Source organism: Phoca vitulina, unplaced genomic scaffold (genome assembly GCF_004348235.1).
Source record: "Phoca vitulina isolate PV1807 unplaced genomic scaffold, GSC_HSeal_1.0 scaffold19, whole genome shotgun sequence".
In the NCBI taxonomy this organism is placed as follows: domain Eukaryota; kingdom Metazoa; phylum Chordata; class Mammalia; order Carnivora; family Phocidae; genus Phoca; species Phoca vitulina.
In genome coordinates, this window is record NW_022589722.1 from 10098674 (window position 1) to 10113938 (window position 15265).

Here is a 15265-nt window from a genome sequence, read left to right on the forward strand (position 1 = left end):
ATGGTCCTAAAAACTTGATTTTTACAGATTTGGCCTAGCAGGCAAATTCGAATCATTATGAAAATCATTGTGTTAGAAATATAGAAGAAAAGTTTCAAAAGTGGTTGGAGTTAAAATTATAGAATTCAGACTATTTAGCATTGAGGCCAAAAATTAATGGGAAAGATTTTTTTTCTTTTTCAAATGCTAAAAAAGATAAATATGACTACTTTGTATTCCTTTATCTTTCTCACCTTCTTTCCTGTTGTGAACTAAAATGAAACCATGAGGAAAATGATCACAAGATTATGTTAAGTGAAAAAAAACATGATACAGAATAACAAATACCAGTGTTTCTCAAATTTGGGTTCTTGGTTGTTGAAGAGTCCATAAGTTCTCTATGAAAGTGTATTAAAATTGTGGTTTCTTACTCTGCCGCAGTCACCCTGGTCTCCTTGCTGACCTCAGGGCTGTTGCACTTGCTGTTTCTTCCACCTAAACTCTCCTCCCTCTTTTATCTGTATAGCTTACTCTCTTATCTTTTTTAGTTTTCTTTTTTTTTTTTTACCTCATATGTCACCTTTCACAGGATTTTCCTTGATCACCTTTTTTAAAAGTATGCCCCTCTGACCACTTATTATCTCCCTCCCTGCTTTATTTCTTTATTTATTAAAAAACATGACACTAAATATTTTACTTATTAATATTATTAGTTGTCTTCCTCCACAAGAATGTAAGCTCCTTGGAGGCTGGGATTTTTATCTCTTCTGTTCTATTACTATATTTACAGTACTGGCATACATTGTGGGTGTTCAAAAAATAGTTGTTGCGTAGATGGATGAATTTATAAGGAATTACTAATTAGTGAGAAAACGACAAATTGGAAATACACAGAAAAAGAGACCTGAATGGCTAAGAAAGCATGAAAAGTGACTAAAACTGTTAGTAATCAGTAAAATACAATTTAAAATGGCGAGATCCCAGTCCATACTCATCAGATTGGCAAAAGTTGAGAGATTTGATAATGTTAACTTTAGAAGCCCCAAAATATTAAATGAGTTTAATTGTGCCCGATCTAGTGAGGTAGAATAGTGCTTGGCCCCTTGTATGTGTTATATAAAAAATTGTTAAATAAATACAAAGTATCAGTGAGGATATAAAGCAACAGGATGTCATACTTTGCTCGAAGATGCAAATCTGTATAACCACTTTGGAGAGCTATTTGGCAATATGTGGTAAATTTGATAAAAAGCCATACTTGTGACCCAACAGTGGCTAAGTTTTACCCTAGGAGAAGATCAGCAAACATTTTCTATAAAGGGATAGACAATAAAGGTGTTAAGATTTATGGGCTAAGAGACAAAATTAAAGATACTATGCAGGTATTAATATAACTATTTAAATTATAACTATAAACCTTAGAGCAGGTAGCTTGTGAGCTGTAGAAAAACAGTTGGCAGGCCAGATTTGGTCTGAGGGCCAGTTTGCCAGCCCTGCTCTAATGAAACTCTTTTTTTTTTTTTTGGTGAATCTCCTTCTTAAGTACACCAAGTCACATTTAAGAGAATATTCGTTGGGGCGCCTGGGTGGCTCATTCGGTTAAGTGTCTGCCTTCGGCTCAAGTCATGATCCCAGGGTCCTGGGATCCAGCCCCGCATTGGGCTCCCTGCTCGGTGGGGAGTCTGCTTGTCTCTCTTCCTCTGCCCCTCCCCCCCGGTGCTTGTGCCCTCTCTCTCTCTCAAATAAATAAATAAAATCTTTAAAAAAAATTATTTAAAAAAAAGAACATTCATTATAGCATTACATAAAATTGGAAATTAGAAATAGCCTAAATGGCAGATAAAGAGAGAATAAAAAGTGGCATATTCAAATAATAGAATGCATAAATCTAAAAAAAATACATATTCAGATCAAAGAAAGTTTTAAAGGCATAGGTAAGTTATCATGTATATGCAATTTTAAAAAACACTCTATTTATATATGTAGTAATAGTAAAAACATGAAAGATAATGATAAATACCAAAATTCAGGTTAACGGTTATTCTGTAGAGTAAGGGAGGCTAGTGAAGTTGGAGATTGGTACAGGTCTTCGAATGTATAACACTTTAAAATTGAAATGAAAATATGAAACAATTATGGCAAAACATAAAATTTGGTAACACTAGCAGGTGTGTATATGGGTGTTAACAATACATTTTTGGCATTTGTAATGTTTAATAAAAAGAATTTTTTGGTGGCCATTTCACAATACACACAAATCATTATGTTGTACACCTAAACTAATATGTTATATGTCAATTATACCCCAATAAAAATTTAAAAAAAATTTATTGTAAGTTTCATTTGGATCATTTGGGGAGCACTTTACAACCAAATGCTGACACAAGATTTCATGCCCACATTTGTGTTTGTGTTATGGAGCAAGTTGGTGCTGAATAGAACCACCTGACTTTCTATAAGAGAAGAATAGAGGCAGGATGAACACAGAAACCATGTATTCACACCAATATCACAGCATGCTCATCAAACAAAGGAACAGATATACATCATAGGAAAATAGAGTCAGAGGAAATAGTAGTATAGACTTGGTAGACCCAAAGAACCATATTTATGTAGGAAAGAGTGGTTTGGCTTCAGTAAAAATCATTTTTCATATTTAATTAATGGTGTTATTTTGAATTTTATTAGTTTTGTTATTTGGCTTATAATTAGTTTTGTAAAATTATTTTTGTTTTATTTTAAGATGTAAAAAAGATATAAACATAAGGAGTTCACACTTATCTTTGTGTATATTAAGTTTCGTTAGGTCTATAAGAATATTTTTCCTTTAAATGGATCTCTACATTTCCAAACCTAATATATTCAATTAGCTCTCACCTGTGTAAAACAGTATGTTTTAGAGAGAAACACACCAAAACACTAACAGTTTGGGTAATGAGATTTGGGTATTTTTTTTACTGTGATGTTTTGCATTTTCCAGATTTTCTATACTAATTAGAAATGTTACTCTAATAATCAGAAAATAAACAAAAGCTTGTTAAAATACTCTTTGGCTATCTTTAATAGTTTTATGCTCATGGGCAGGGGTGTCACTACTTTATTAACCTCAGAACTAAAGAGTTCCCCTGGTAGGATCCAAGAGTTGTTTTCTGGTTTGTCACAAATCACTGTTACTCGAGACCAGACCTGGAAATATGATAACTGGCTATATCCATTGTCTCACCTGAGTGTCGAAGTGCAGAAAATCCTTGCTCATCCTCCCACTCCCAGGTTGGCTCGCTTTTATTGTGCATGGAATGGAAGTCAGGAATTTCTTGATACCAGTCTATGTCTGTGCTGCTAATAAAATAGAAAATGATGAAGTTAAGGACTCTCTTAGAACTTGAATGAAATGAACATATGTATGGAGACTTAAACCTAATCAGGTACCTTCCCATCCTTTTAGTTTTTCAGAAATAGTGTTTTAAGGGCCTATTGTTAAGAATAATTTATTCTGCAAAATGAACCAGACCATCTCTAGAATCTTGCAAGAACAAATGACTCTGCAGTTTGACAAAGATTCTTTAAAGAGCTGTGCAAATACATCTTTGCTGCACTGATAGCATGCAAGATTTTCCAAATCACTACCAGATCTTCAAAAGAATCTGAAGGACATATGGACAGAGCAAGAGCCATGAGCATTCACCTGCTGATGCAGTCTCCTGTGAGTGGGTCACAGCTCCCTGCGCAGTCACAGGGCCTGCAGCCGTAGTCTCCGAAGCCCCAGTACCCCACCATACACCTGTCACAATGTGGCCCTGCCACCCCAGGCTTGCAAGGGCAGTCACCATTGCTGGGGTCACAGAAGGTCACCGAGTTGAAAGGAAGGACAGCCGATCCAACTGGATGACAGGAACACACTACAAGAGAGGACACACAAATATCAATGAGTAACTGGTTATCTGTGATCTGTGAAGATCAGTCCTGAAATGGTTTCCCTTCACCACGCAGCATACCCCTAAGGCTCCTCCTTTAGCCAGTTGGTATATACTCAGAGAATGAAAACTAATTAAATTACAGATGAGAAGATAAAATCAGGAAAGCACATTTGCTGCAAAATGAACTACATTATTTATTCTAAATTAGAGGGCATTAAATATGAATGGATTTTGCTTGAGGTGCTGAGAATGAATCAGCAAAGAAGACAAGGAAGGAGCAGTTAACCAGAAAGGAAAAAAATCATGAGAGTATGGTGTTCTGGAAGCTAAACAAAGTTTCAACATCAGGTAGGCAACATGAACTGTGTTAAATGCTGATAGTCCCAAGAAGATGGGGATTGGGAATATATTTTTGCATTTGACAAAATGAAGACCATTGGTGTCCTTGACAGGAACAGTTTCACTGTAGTGATGAGTGGTGAACCTATCTGAAGACGACTCAGGAGATGGAAGTAGAGGAATCTGAGCATGAGAACAGACAGCTTTTTTGAGGAGCTTTTCTATAAGGGCACGGAAATGTGGTGGTAGCTAAAACTGGAGGGGGATATGAAAGTAAGTGGGTTTGAGTTTTTGTTTTGTTTATTTTAAGATGAGAAAAATTGCAACAGATTTGATGTTGATGGGAATGATCCAAAAGAAAGGGAAAAATTGATGACCAGAAGAAAGCTGGGAGCATTGTTGGAGGGATATTTAAGCATGATGGAGTAAGGAAGACAGACAGGATCTGGTGCAGAAGAGAAGGTGCTGGCCTTGGGTAGGAGTGTGATCAGTTCGTAGTAACAGGATGCAGGGCAGAGCATATGGACTCAGGTGCAGGAAAGTGGATAAATGCAAGAGTGGGAGCTGGTAAAACTTTTCTTCTGATTGCTTGTATTTGGTGGATGAAATAGGAAGGAAAGTCATCAGGTGAGAGAGACGAAGATCGGCAGTGGGAGAGTGAATGAAAGACATAGAAAGTGAAGTATAATTTCCAGACACCTTTAAAAGCCATACTTGAGGTTAGTGTAGTCATGAATTTATAGTGATACAGCCAAGAGGGTTCAGGTTTGAGATGGGACGAAAGCTGGATTTAATTTGCATGGTGTTATGGACTGACTCTGTACCCCCCAGATTCATATGTTGAAGCCTAGTCTCCAGTGTGATGGTATCTGGAGGTGAGGTCTTTGGGAGGTTTGGATGCAGTCTTGAGGGTAATGAGATTGGTGACCTTATAAGGGGATGAAAAGCTCCATGCTCTCTTCTCTGTGAAGGATGTGAGGCTACAATTAGAAGTTGGCAGTCTACAATCCAGAAGAGAACTCTCACCAGCACCCAACTGTCCTGAACCTCAGTTTCTTCAGTTGGGTATCTAGGTCTCATAGAAATTTCATGAGGATGAAATGATTTTAAATGAAATTATTTCAGCAAGATACATAGCACAGTCTGACATTTATTAGGCCAGTTCTTGCTGCTAAATCTCAACTGATAATACTCTAGATCCCACTCCCTCCTTAATCCCCTTGGAAACATCTTCTATTGATTCATTTCTTTGTCATTAAAATCATAGTTTGGCTTCAATCTGGCTTCAGATCTCAACTACTGACTGTGTGACTTTTGGAAAGAGACCTAGCTTCTCATTATCCCAGTTTTCTTGTCTTTAAAATGGAAATGAGAACCATATCTATCCTCAGACGGTTGTTGTGTGGATAAAAGGAGATCATGCACGTAGTGTATGGCTACATTAGTGTGGTGTCTGGCACATGGTTAATTAATAGTGAACTAACAATTTAATTCAATAAATAATTCTTGTAGAGGTATAGGATCTATGCTTGTCTAAGTAATGGTGTCAGTCCTTAAGGAACTCATGGTCTTGTTGGGGAAACAGGAGTAAATAAAGACTTGCCATACATTGTGACTAGGTACTCTAAAAGAGGCCTGTGCATTCTATGGGAGCACAGAAAAGGGAACACAGGCTGACGGAATCACATGGGGATTCTTTCTTCTAAAATTTAATTTAATTTTATTTAAATTCAATTAATTAACATATGAGTGTATTATTAGTTTCAGAGGTAGAGGTCAGTGATTCATCAGTCTTATATAACAACCAGTGCGGACACCTGGGTGGCTCAGATGGTTAAGCGTCTGCCTTCGGCTTAGGTCATGATCCTACGGTCCTGGGATCGCGTCCCACATTGGGCTCCCTGCTCAGTGGGAAGCCTGCTTCTCCCTCTGCCTCTGCCTCTTTCTCTCTGTCTCTCATGAATAAATAAATAAAATCTTTAAAAAACCAAACCAAACCAACCAAACAAACAAAAACACCCAGTGCTTATTACATCACATGCCCTCCTTAATGTTCATCACCCAGTTACCCCATCCCTCCACCCCCCTTCCCTCCGCAACCCTCAGTTTGTTTCCTATAGTTAAGAGTCTCTTATGCTTTGTCTCCTTCTCTGATTTCATCTTGTTTTATTTTTCCCTCTCTTCCCCTATGATCCTGTTTTGTTTCTTAAATTCCACATATCAGTGAGATCATATGATAATTGTCTTTCTCTGACTGACTTATTTTGCTTAGCATAATACCCTCTTGTTCCATCCACATCGTTGCAAATGGCAAGATTTCATTTTTTAATGGCTGAGTAATATTCCATTATATATATACCACATCTTCTTTATCCATTTATCTGTTGATGGACATCTGGGCTCTTTCCATAGTTTGGCTATTGTGGACATTGCTGCTATAAACATTGGGTGCAGGTGCCCCTTCAGATCACTACATTTGTATCTTTGGGGTAAATACCCAGTAGTGCAATTGCTGGGTCATAGGGTAGCTCTATTTTTAATTTTTGAAGAACCTCCATACTGTTTTCCAGAGTGGCTGCACCAGCTTGCATTCCCACCAGCAGTGTAAGAGGGTTCCCCTTTCTCTGCATCCTCACCAACATTTGTTGTTTCCTGACTTGTTAATTTTAGCCATTCTGACAGGTGTGAAGTGGTACTGCTTTGTGGTTTTGATTTGTATTTCCCTGATGCTGAGTGATGTTGAGCATTTTTTCATGTGTCTGTTGACCATTTGTATGTCTTTTGGAGAATTGTCTGTTCATGTCTTCTGTCCAATTCTTGATGGGATTATTTGTTTTTTGGGTGTTGAGTTTGATAAGTTCTTTATAGCTTTTGGATACTAGCCCTTTCTCTGATAAAACATTTGCAAGTATCTTCTTCCATTCTGTCAGTTGTCTTTTGGTTTTGTTGACTGTTTCCTCCGCTCTGCAAAAGCTTTTTATCTTGATGAAGTCCCAACAGTTCATTTTTGTCTTTGTTTCCCTTGCTTTTGGAGACATGTCTAGCAAGAAGTTGCTGCGGCCGAGATTGAAGATGTTGCTGCCTGTGTTCTGCTCTAGGATTTTGATGGATTCCTGTCTCACATTTAGGTCTTCCATCCATTTTGAGTTTACTTTTCACATGGGGATTTTAAAGGAGGGGTCATTTAGATACCTGAGCTGATCCTAAAAGATGAATAGGAGTTTACAAGCTGAAAAGGAGGAGGAAGATAGGCAGTTGTGTATCCCAGTCTTTAGATACTCTCCCCATGGCATTTATTTTAAATAATTAAAACAAAATTTAATTGTGGTAAAAAACACATACCGCAAAATGTAGCATCTTCACCATTTTTAGCTGAGTTTCATGTGTCTGCATTATATGTGGAAGCTCTTACCGCTCCCTGAAAATGTGAAGCTCTTTCCTGCCCTGGTGTCCCTTGTCATTCCTGTATTGCCTTTCCCTTGTCCATCTGGACCCTGACATGCTTCTTTGTCCCACTCCTTCCAGACAAGTTTAGCACTCTCTCGTCTCTGCTGAGAGATAGTGTATATCTCTATTTTGTGTGCATCATAGTACATCATTATTATTCATTTTATGCCTGTTGCCCTTATGACTAGACTCTGGACTCATTGACAGAAAGATCTTTATCTTCTTATTTTTGTTTTCCAGTTGCCAGAACAGGGTCTGGTATATCGTAGATGCCCATATCATCACTTGTGAAATTGACCTGAAGGACATTCCAGGCTGTGGGGGTCATATGTGAAAGGGCATGGCCTCTTTGGGGAGTGTGAGAATTTTAGAGTGTACATTGAGTGGAAAGCAGTTGGAGTTGATGAGGCAAAAGAAAAAAGCCACAGAGTTAGGGTTGGAGCCAGACTGTAGAAGGGCTGAACCCAAGAAGTTGAATTTTATCTTGTGGGTATAAAGAGCCATAGGAAGTAACACTTTGAAAAAGCAGAATTATGACCTGGTTATAATTTAATTTTAAAGATACTTTGGTAGCATTGTGTGAAACAGACTAGAGTAGGGAGAGACTGATAGCAGGGAAATGAAAGAAATGAGTGAGAACAAGGAACTGGACTAAGAGAGTAGATGCCAGAGCAGGAGGAAAGGTTGAAATGATAGGAATGAGGAGGAAGAAGGCACTGTTGAGAGACAAACAGAAATTGAGGAAGATTTTCACATTTCTAGCTTATGAAAGTGAATGACTAATATTTCTCCTAACTTAGCAAGGCATTGTTGATTTGTTATTTGTTTTTAATTAATTAACTAGGAAATAATTTGCAGTTATATAATATGTAACACAAAATGTATCAACATGTATCAAAGTGCTATGTGAAGACATTAAATGAAATCACATAATCCAAATATAAACATTTCATTGTTTTGAGATGACTAAACCAATAGTTACTGCAATATTCAGTTCTAAGTCAGCTTGGTTCTTGACAGCAGATAGGGGAGCCGGAAGAAAGATGTCTTGGACTTCCATCTATTGTAATATGTGCTTTCCTATTGCCACCATTATCTTTTACTCTAATAGAAAATTCAAGTCTTTCTAGGATTTGACCTCTTTGTACTACCATATACTTTAAAACCTACACACATTTCAGGAATGGCCAGAGAAGAATGTGATTCTATCACATGTGCTAGTGGATTTCTGTCAACGTGACTTTTTACATAATTACAAGATAAAAATACCATCTGGAAACTATGCAGAACTAGCTCCAGGCAGACAGCACTAACACTTTTCATGACATACTTTTCAAACTGCACACCAAGGCTTGCTTGCATACCTCACTCCTAAAGTTTGTGGAACAGTCAATATTTGACACACATAATCTACATTTCTTATTTTCTTCCACAATGCAAATATATTTTCTTCTTGCTTGGGAAAAAAAAAAAAGTCTGCCTAGACTCTGGTTCAGGTTGTGATTCTCCAACATATATTTCTTTTTTTTTTTTTTAAAGATTTTATTTATTTATTTGAGAGAGAGAATGAGATAGAGAGAGAGAGCATGAGGGGGGAGGGTCAGAGGGAGAAGCAGACTCCCTGCTGACAGCAGGGAGCCCGATGCGGGACTCGATCCCGGGACTCCAGGATCACGACCTGAGCCGAAGGCAGTCGCTTAACCAACTGAGCCACCCAGGCGCCCCCCAACATATATTTCTTACTGATTATTGGTTCTAAAGTGCAACCCAAGCACTTAGCTTTTTACATATTCATTACAATGAAGGCCAAAGTTGCAGAAGTGGCAACCCGGTTAGCATGACATAAATCCTTGACATAAGCTTTGTCTTTTTGTTGGCAGATTATAGTAAAGATTGAACTATTATCATATACTATCATTCTGAACTTAATTATTTTTTTCATTATAATTTTTGGTAAAGCTCTGGTGAGTTGTCTTTAAAAGCCAAAATGGTGCTTTGAGTGGCAGCTAGATATATTTAAAAGCTATATGGCCTGTCTAGGTATTACATGATTCATTATTGGAATACTTATCACCCCTCCCAAGCCTCTCCCCTAAACCATTTGCCCATTGCTGCTCTCTCAGCCAAACTGACAGAATAAAATTATTGAAAATATCACTTTGAATTCCTAAATATTGTCACAAGATTTCTTTAATAATGCAAATGACAAATTTTAAATAGTACATTCTGTACTGATGTGTTCTAAGTAATCCTGAAATAATAATACAAAATATTCAAAACAGGTGAGATTGAAGAAAGGAAATGGGTACTTTTGCAAAAGATTTTGCAACAGGTTCCCTTCAAATAATGAATATATATTGCTAAATATGATTCAAATTTTATTTACAGATACATGTTTGCAGCAATACATCTATTGTGTGAAACACTGTCCCTCTATGAGCATTTACAGAAAAGAGTTAAGACATGGGGCTGTTCTGGAGTATCTTCTACCAGGAAACATACTGTTCGTCAAACAATGGTTGAACACATTTTTAAATAACCTTGTTTATCTACATGGCTCCGAAATTAATAATTGTTTCAATCACAATACAGCTTGTTTGGAAATTGCCTGTAAGATCTTTTAGGAAGACAGAAAATAAAACAAAGGCAATATAAGAGAATTCATAAGGGCACCAACTTAAAAGTCAGACTAGATGAGTTCAAATTCTGGTTATGAGGCTTAGTCTTTATAAGAGTTTGTGAAATTAACTTCCTCATTTCAATTTTCTTATTTATAGAGTAAGAGTAATAATACCTATGCCACTGGGTACCTGTGTGAGGCCTGATTAAGATACTGTATATAGTTAGCAATATATCAGGAATTAGTAGCATCAAATGCTCAGAGAGTAACTGTTATTATTATCTGGCCAACCATATTAAAACACTTTTTTTTATTAAGTAATGTCGATGCCCAGCATGGGGGCTCGAACTCATGACCCTGAGATCAAGAGTTGCATACTCTACCAACTGAGCCAGGCTGACACCCCAACATATTAGTTTTTAGAAGTCCACCATTCATTCATTCATTCATCTACACCTTCACCAAAGAGTTTTTGAACTTTAGTGTTAGCATGAACCAGAGGCTGAAGATATAGAGGAATAGAGTCATAACTAACTCTTCAGTGAATCAAGAGAGATATGCAAATACATAATTACAGACAGTAAATGTTGTATCAGAGGTAGCCCAGGGTGCATGGGAACACAGAGAAAAGAGCAATAACTGCCTTGTTGCAGATATGAGTTTTTTTTTTTTAATAATCTTAACAATTTGGTTTCCAAAATAGGCTGAAATTATTCACTTTGCCCCTGGGAGGAATTTGGTGGCAAACAGCTTTCTTGACTACTTTGTCTTACAGAATTAGGTTACTCTCCTACTACATGTTCTTTTCTTTGGATCAAATAAATTCCATCTGCTCTTACTCTCCTTTTGTGGATGAGAGTATACTGAAAAAAAGTAGGGTATGATCTATGATCCTCTTGTGTGTAGGGAGATATCCCACCATGTAGTCTAGGACAAGAGTCACAGCTGTCAACCTACGTGAACATAATAAATATGTAAACAGGAATACAAAATGGCCAGGGACATAATGGGAGAGTTATGGCTTCCTTTATTCTGATGGGGTTGCTAAAGCTTTTGGTGGTGGAGTCAAAGGAAACCATTATTCCCTTTTCTCCTTATTCCTACCTTCACCCGAACTCTAGGAGCCGTTTGCACACCTTTCATTCAGAGTGATCCGTGATGCCAAGCTTACTGTTGAAACAACCAGTTGAGTTCAGCATCTTACCCCTTTTAAAAATCACCGGGACTCCTTAGTATTACCTGATGGCTGTAGCTTTTGCTATTCTGTTAGCAAAAGCGACACTGGGAGCAAAACACCCTGAAAGTATTTGCTCCTGATTTAGCTTTTCTAAAAACAGAACTCAAAGTTCAAGGCCCTCAGCTGGGAAAGCAGCAGCTTGTCAAGGGCTTTCACGGCTGCCCAGTGGCCACTCCCTCAGCAGAGCCTCCCAGCCTCCCAACACTGTCTTACTCTGAACAGGCCAAGGCCCTACGTAATTTCTGATGGGGAATTTTAAATATCAAAGCCATTTCAAGAGCTGCCCCCTGAGGTTCTTAGAATTGGAGTTAAGGGCAATGACTGAGATGCAGCTCTAAACAGAAAAGAGACAGTATGATCCGTTATTACTGTCTCAAGCGCAAAGTTAAATGTTAGATAAAATTAAGTCTTCTACATTTTTTGGTACTGTTTTCTCCTTTCCTTCTACTATCAGTTATTTTTGCTAGTGCGTGAACAACTATGGAAAAATAAAGAAAAATTTGTAAACAAAGGCAATCGTCAAAGGTAATATGGCTTACCCCTTTACTCTCCTAGGGAACATTTTTTTATTCATCCTTTAAATATAATATACATTGTATATTGAATGTATACATTCAAAGGTAGCTAGTGCCACAATATTCAAGATGAATGTTAATTTCAAATAAAATTATGCAAGAATAAATCTAATAAGAAAATAATCTAAATTAAGACTTGCTTTTCACTTACTGAAGTGCAGTGTCTCCTGAGTTACTCTATATCCCACACTGAAGGAGATCCATGTATGCATAAATCTAGTCATTTGTGCCCCTGCTAAATGCTTTAAAAAGTAAATGTAAGGTATTTAAGTATGTTTCCTATAAACTTTAAGAGTAATGCAAATAAATACAAAAGTCATACCCTTTATTTTTAATGCTTTATATGTGACCACTCACTGCTCAGACCCTCAATTTGATTTCTGTATCTTTCCTTTCCTGTTTACTAGTTGTAACTGAGCCAGTTACTATTTATTCCTGGGTATATCTAAAAGATCTTAGACAGCCAAATAGCCAATTTTATATTCCTGGGTTGCTACTTCAGTTAAAATTGAAGAAGAATTTGTCTGTACTTTTGAGTGTACAGACAAATTCCGCTTCAGGAAAACTTTTAAGTGTAATTTTAGACACTGTATTTCGCTCTGAGGAATTTGGTTATATCACACACCATTATCTTTTTGTTGAAGAAAGCCTCCTGTATTCCCAATCCACGCAAGGCACCATCTAACCAGGCGCCTAGTCAGGAAACTGGGTCATCCCTAACTCCTTTTTCCTTTGGATAAGGAATCCCTATTGACCCCATCTACCTTCTCCTTTGAATTGATGTGGTTCATCCCTGCTATAATCGATCATGGTACCCTTTTTTTCATAATGTATTGCAGTTTTGTTTTGTTTTTAAAGATTTTATTTTCAAGTAATCTCTACACCCAATGTGGGGCTCATACTCACAATCCCGAGATCAAGAGTCACATGCTCCACTGACTGAGCCAGGTGCCCCTGCAGGTTTTAATTACATATTTACGTGAATAAATTTATTTATACTCTGTTTCCATGGCACTAGGGACTCTGTTTTGTTGTATATACAGTGACTAGGATAGGCCTGCCACAAAGTAAGCACTGAGTAAATCTGTGTTGAGTTTTAAAAAATGTTTGAATTATAGTCACTTAATATATATTTCTTAATGATTGATGTTCTTCTGGCCTCCAGTGTAATCTCTTTATGATTTTTCACCTCCCTGCTGTCTCTATAGTACACTGTGAAGGCCTAGAAGGTAGAAACCACATCTTTCATCTCTGTAACCCCAAAACCTAGGACCCATGCTGACCCATTTTAGGGACTCACTCAATCTTTGTTGAATGAATGTTCCTTTGAATGAGTGACAACCATGAAATATGTTGATGAACCTCCTGAAAAGCTCATATTATTTCTTTTATAGGTTTTTAGTATTTTAGCACCACAGCATTGCAATCCCAAGACACTAGAAACAGAGCAAACAAACAAAAGCACACACAACAGAAAAAAGCATAGAAACAACAACAGAAAATTGAAATGGTTAAACAGAACAGATTATCCTGAGTCTTCCCAGTGCAAGACTGTTCCCTACATTTAATGCTTCACCCAGTCGAGTTTTATTATTTATTATTTGTGATAAAAGTTCTTTATTCTAACTCTGTAGGAGACATTCCCCACCCACAAATGCCTTTCACTGGCAGCGCAATTTTTTTTTCACATTAATCAATCTTTTTTCCTCACTTTCATCCAATTACATCTAATTACGACTCTTTGTTCTAGGGAAGTAAATTATGTTTTGCCACTCCCTATGTCCCCTTACACCTTTTGAGTGTGTGAAGAAAGTTGTGTTCTTCCTGAGCAGTTTCCTAGTTGAGAATATTCAACCTCTTTCATATTTATTCATTAGTATCTCTCTTTTCTTGATTGTTTTGTAGGCCTACATGGAACACTCCTCAGTTGTCTCCGTATTTCTTATACTAAGATTCCTTAAGATAAATGTAGCTCTTTAGGTTCAAACTTTACATGGCTATTCATCGGTAAGCAGGGTCTTATTCAAAATCCAATACCATAAATTTCTTCAAAAGTCTAAGTTCCTTTAAAAATTATTTTTGGTTCTAATACATATGTCCAATTATTTCTGCATTTTAAAACTCATTTTGTGGGCGCCTGGGTGGCTCAGTTGGTTAAGCGGCTGCCTTCGGCTCAGGTCATGATCCTGGAGTCCCTGGATCGAGTCCCGCATCGGGCTCCCTGCTCGGCAGGGAGTCTGCTTCTCCCTCTGACCCTCCCCCTCTCATGTGCTTGCTCTCTCTCATTCTCTCTCTCTCAAATAAATAAATAAAAAATCTTTTAAAAAATAAAAATAAAAAAAAAAATAAAACTCATTTTGTTTTCATCAACCAGGACACAGTGTAGAATCAAAAACACCACCTAACTCCTAAAGATTGGTAAATGAGAGAGCTTATGTAAATTGCTTAGCACAGTGTATGGCCCATAGTAGCCATTTAATGAATACTACTTCTCTTCTTTATAGCCCATCTAAATTTTCCAGGCTTTCTGAGAGTTTTGACATATCATAATTATTTGTTTGATTATTTATTGCTTGTTCTCATCAAATGCAGAATGGCATATTATTTATTTATTCAGTGAATTACACTTTCTGTTTTGGAGACATGTTAGAGAACTTCGTGACCTCTCCCACTTCTCTTCCCAAATGTGACTGACTTTTATTATTCATCAGTTCATAAAATTTCTCCTTTTTGGGGAGGTGATTTTAATTATGTCATGTGACTTTTTTAAAGGATAGTCCTAGTATGATTACTACATTATGATATATGATTTTTTTCTATCCCTTTCACTTCTTAACTCTCTGGTTTTACATCCTGGATTTTTTTAAAAGCTGAGATTAAAGTTTCCCAACTATTATTGTCAAGTGACTGGTTCTATTTAAAGTTTGCTTTTCAAAAACAGTTACTTCATATTGATTCTATGCTGAAATCATTGCTTTCAGCATAAAACGAGGATGTCTATGTTGTTTATACAATGTAAAATGGATTCGTGTGGCTTTGTTGAAACTATAATTTGAAAGAAAAGCCCACTAACCTGCTATAAGGAAGATACTTTAATGACCCTTGGGAAACAATCCTTTCCTGATATGGACTGGAACAGAGGTACATCAGT

At 37.1% G+C, this 15265-nt stretch overlaps 1 protein-coding gene across 4 annotated transcripts in view; it reads right to left on the reverse strand.

Annotated features, from left to right (window-relative positions):
* NTN4 (netrin 4) overlaps window positions 1-15265 on the reverse strand; it is a 116381-nt gene that overhangs the window by 14561 nt on the left and 86555 nt on the right. For 3 of the 4 annotated variants that reach the window (XM_032416440.1, XM_032416443.1, XM_032416442.1), the window contains exons 6-7: window positions 3665-3878; window positions 3203-3318 (exon numbers count right to left, since the gene is read on the reverse strand). In XM_032416440.1, coding sequence (XP_032272331.1) covers window positions 3203-3318; window positions 3665-3878 — 330 coding nt within the window. The remainder of the gene's footprint in view (window positions 1-3202; window positions 3319-3664; window positions 3879-15265) is intronic. The other variant, XM_032416441.1, reaches the window with a different exon arrangement.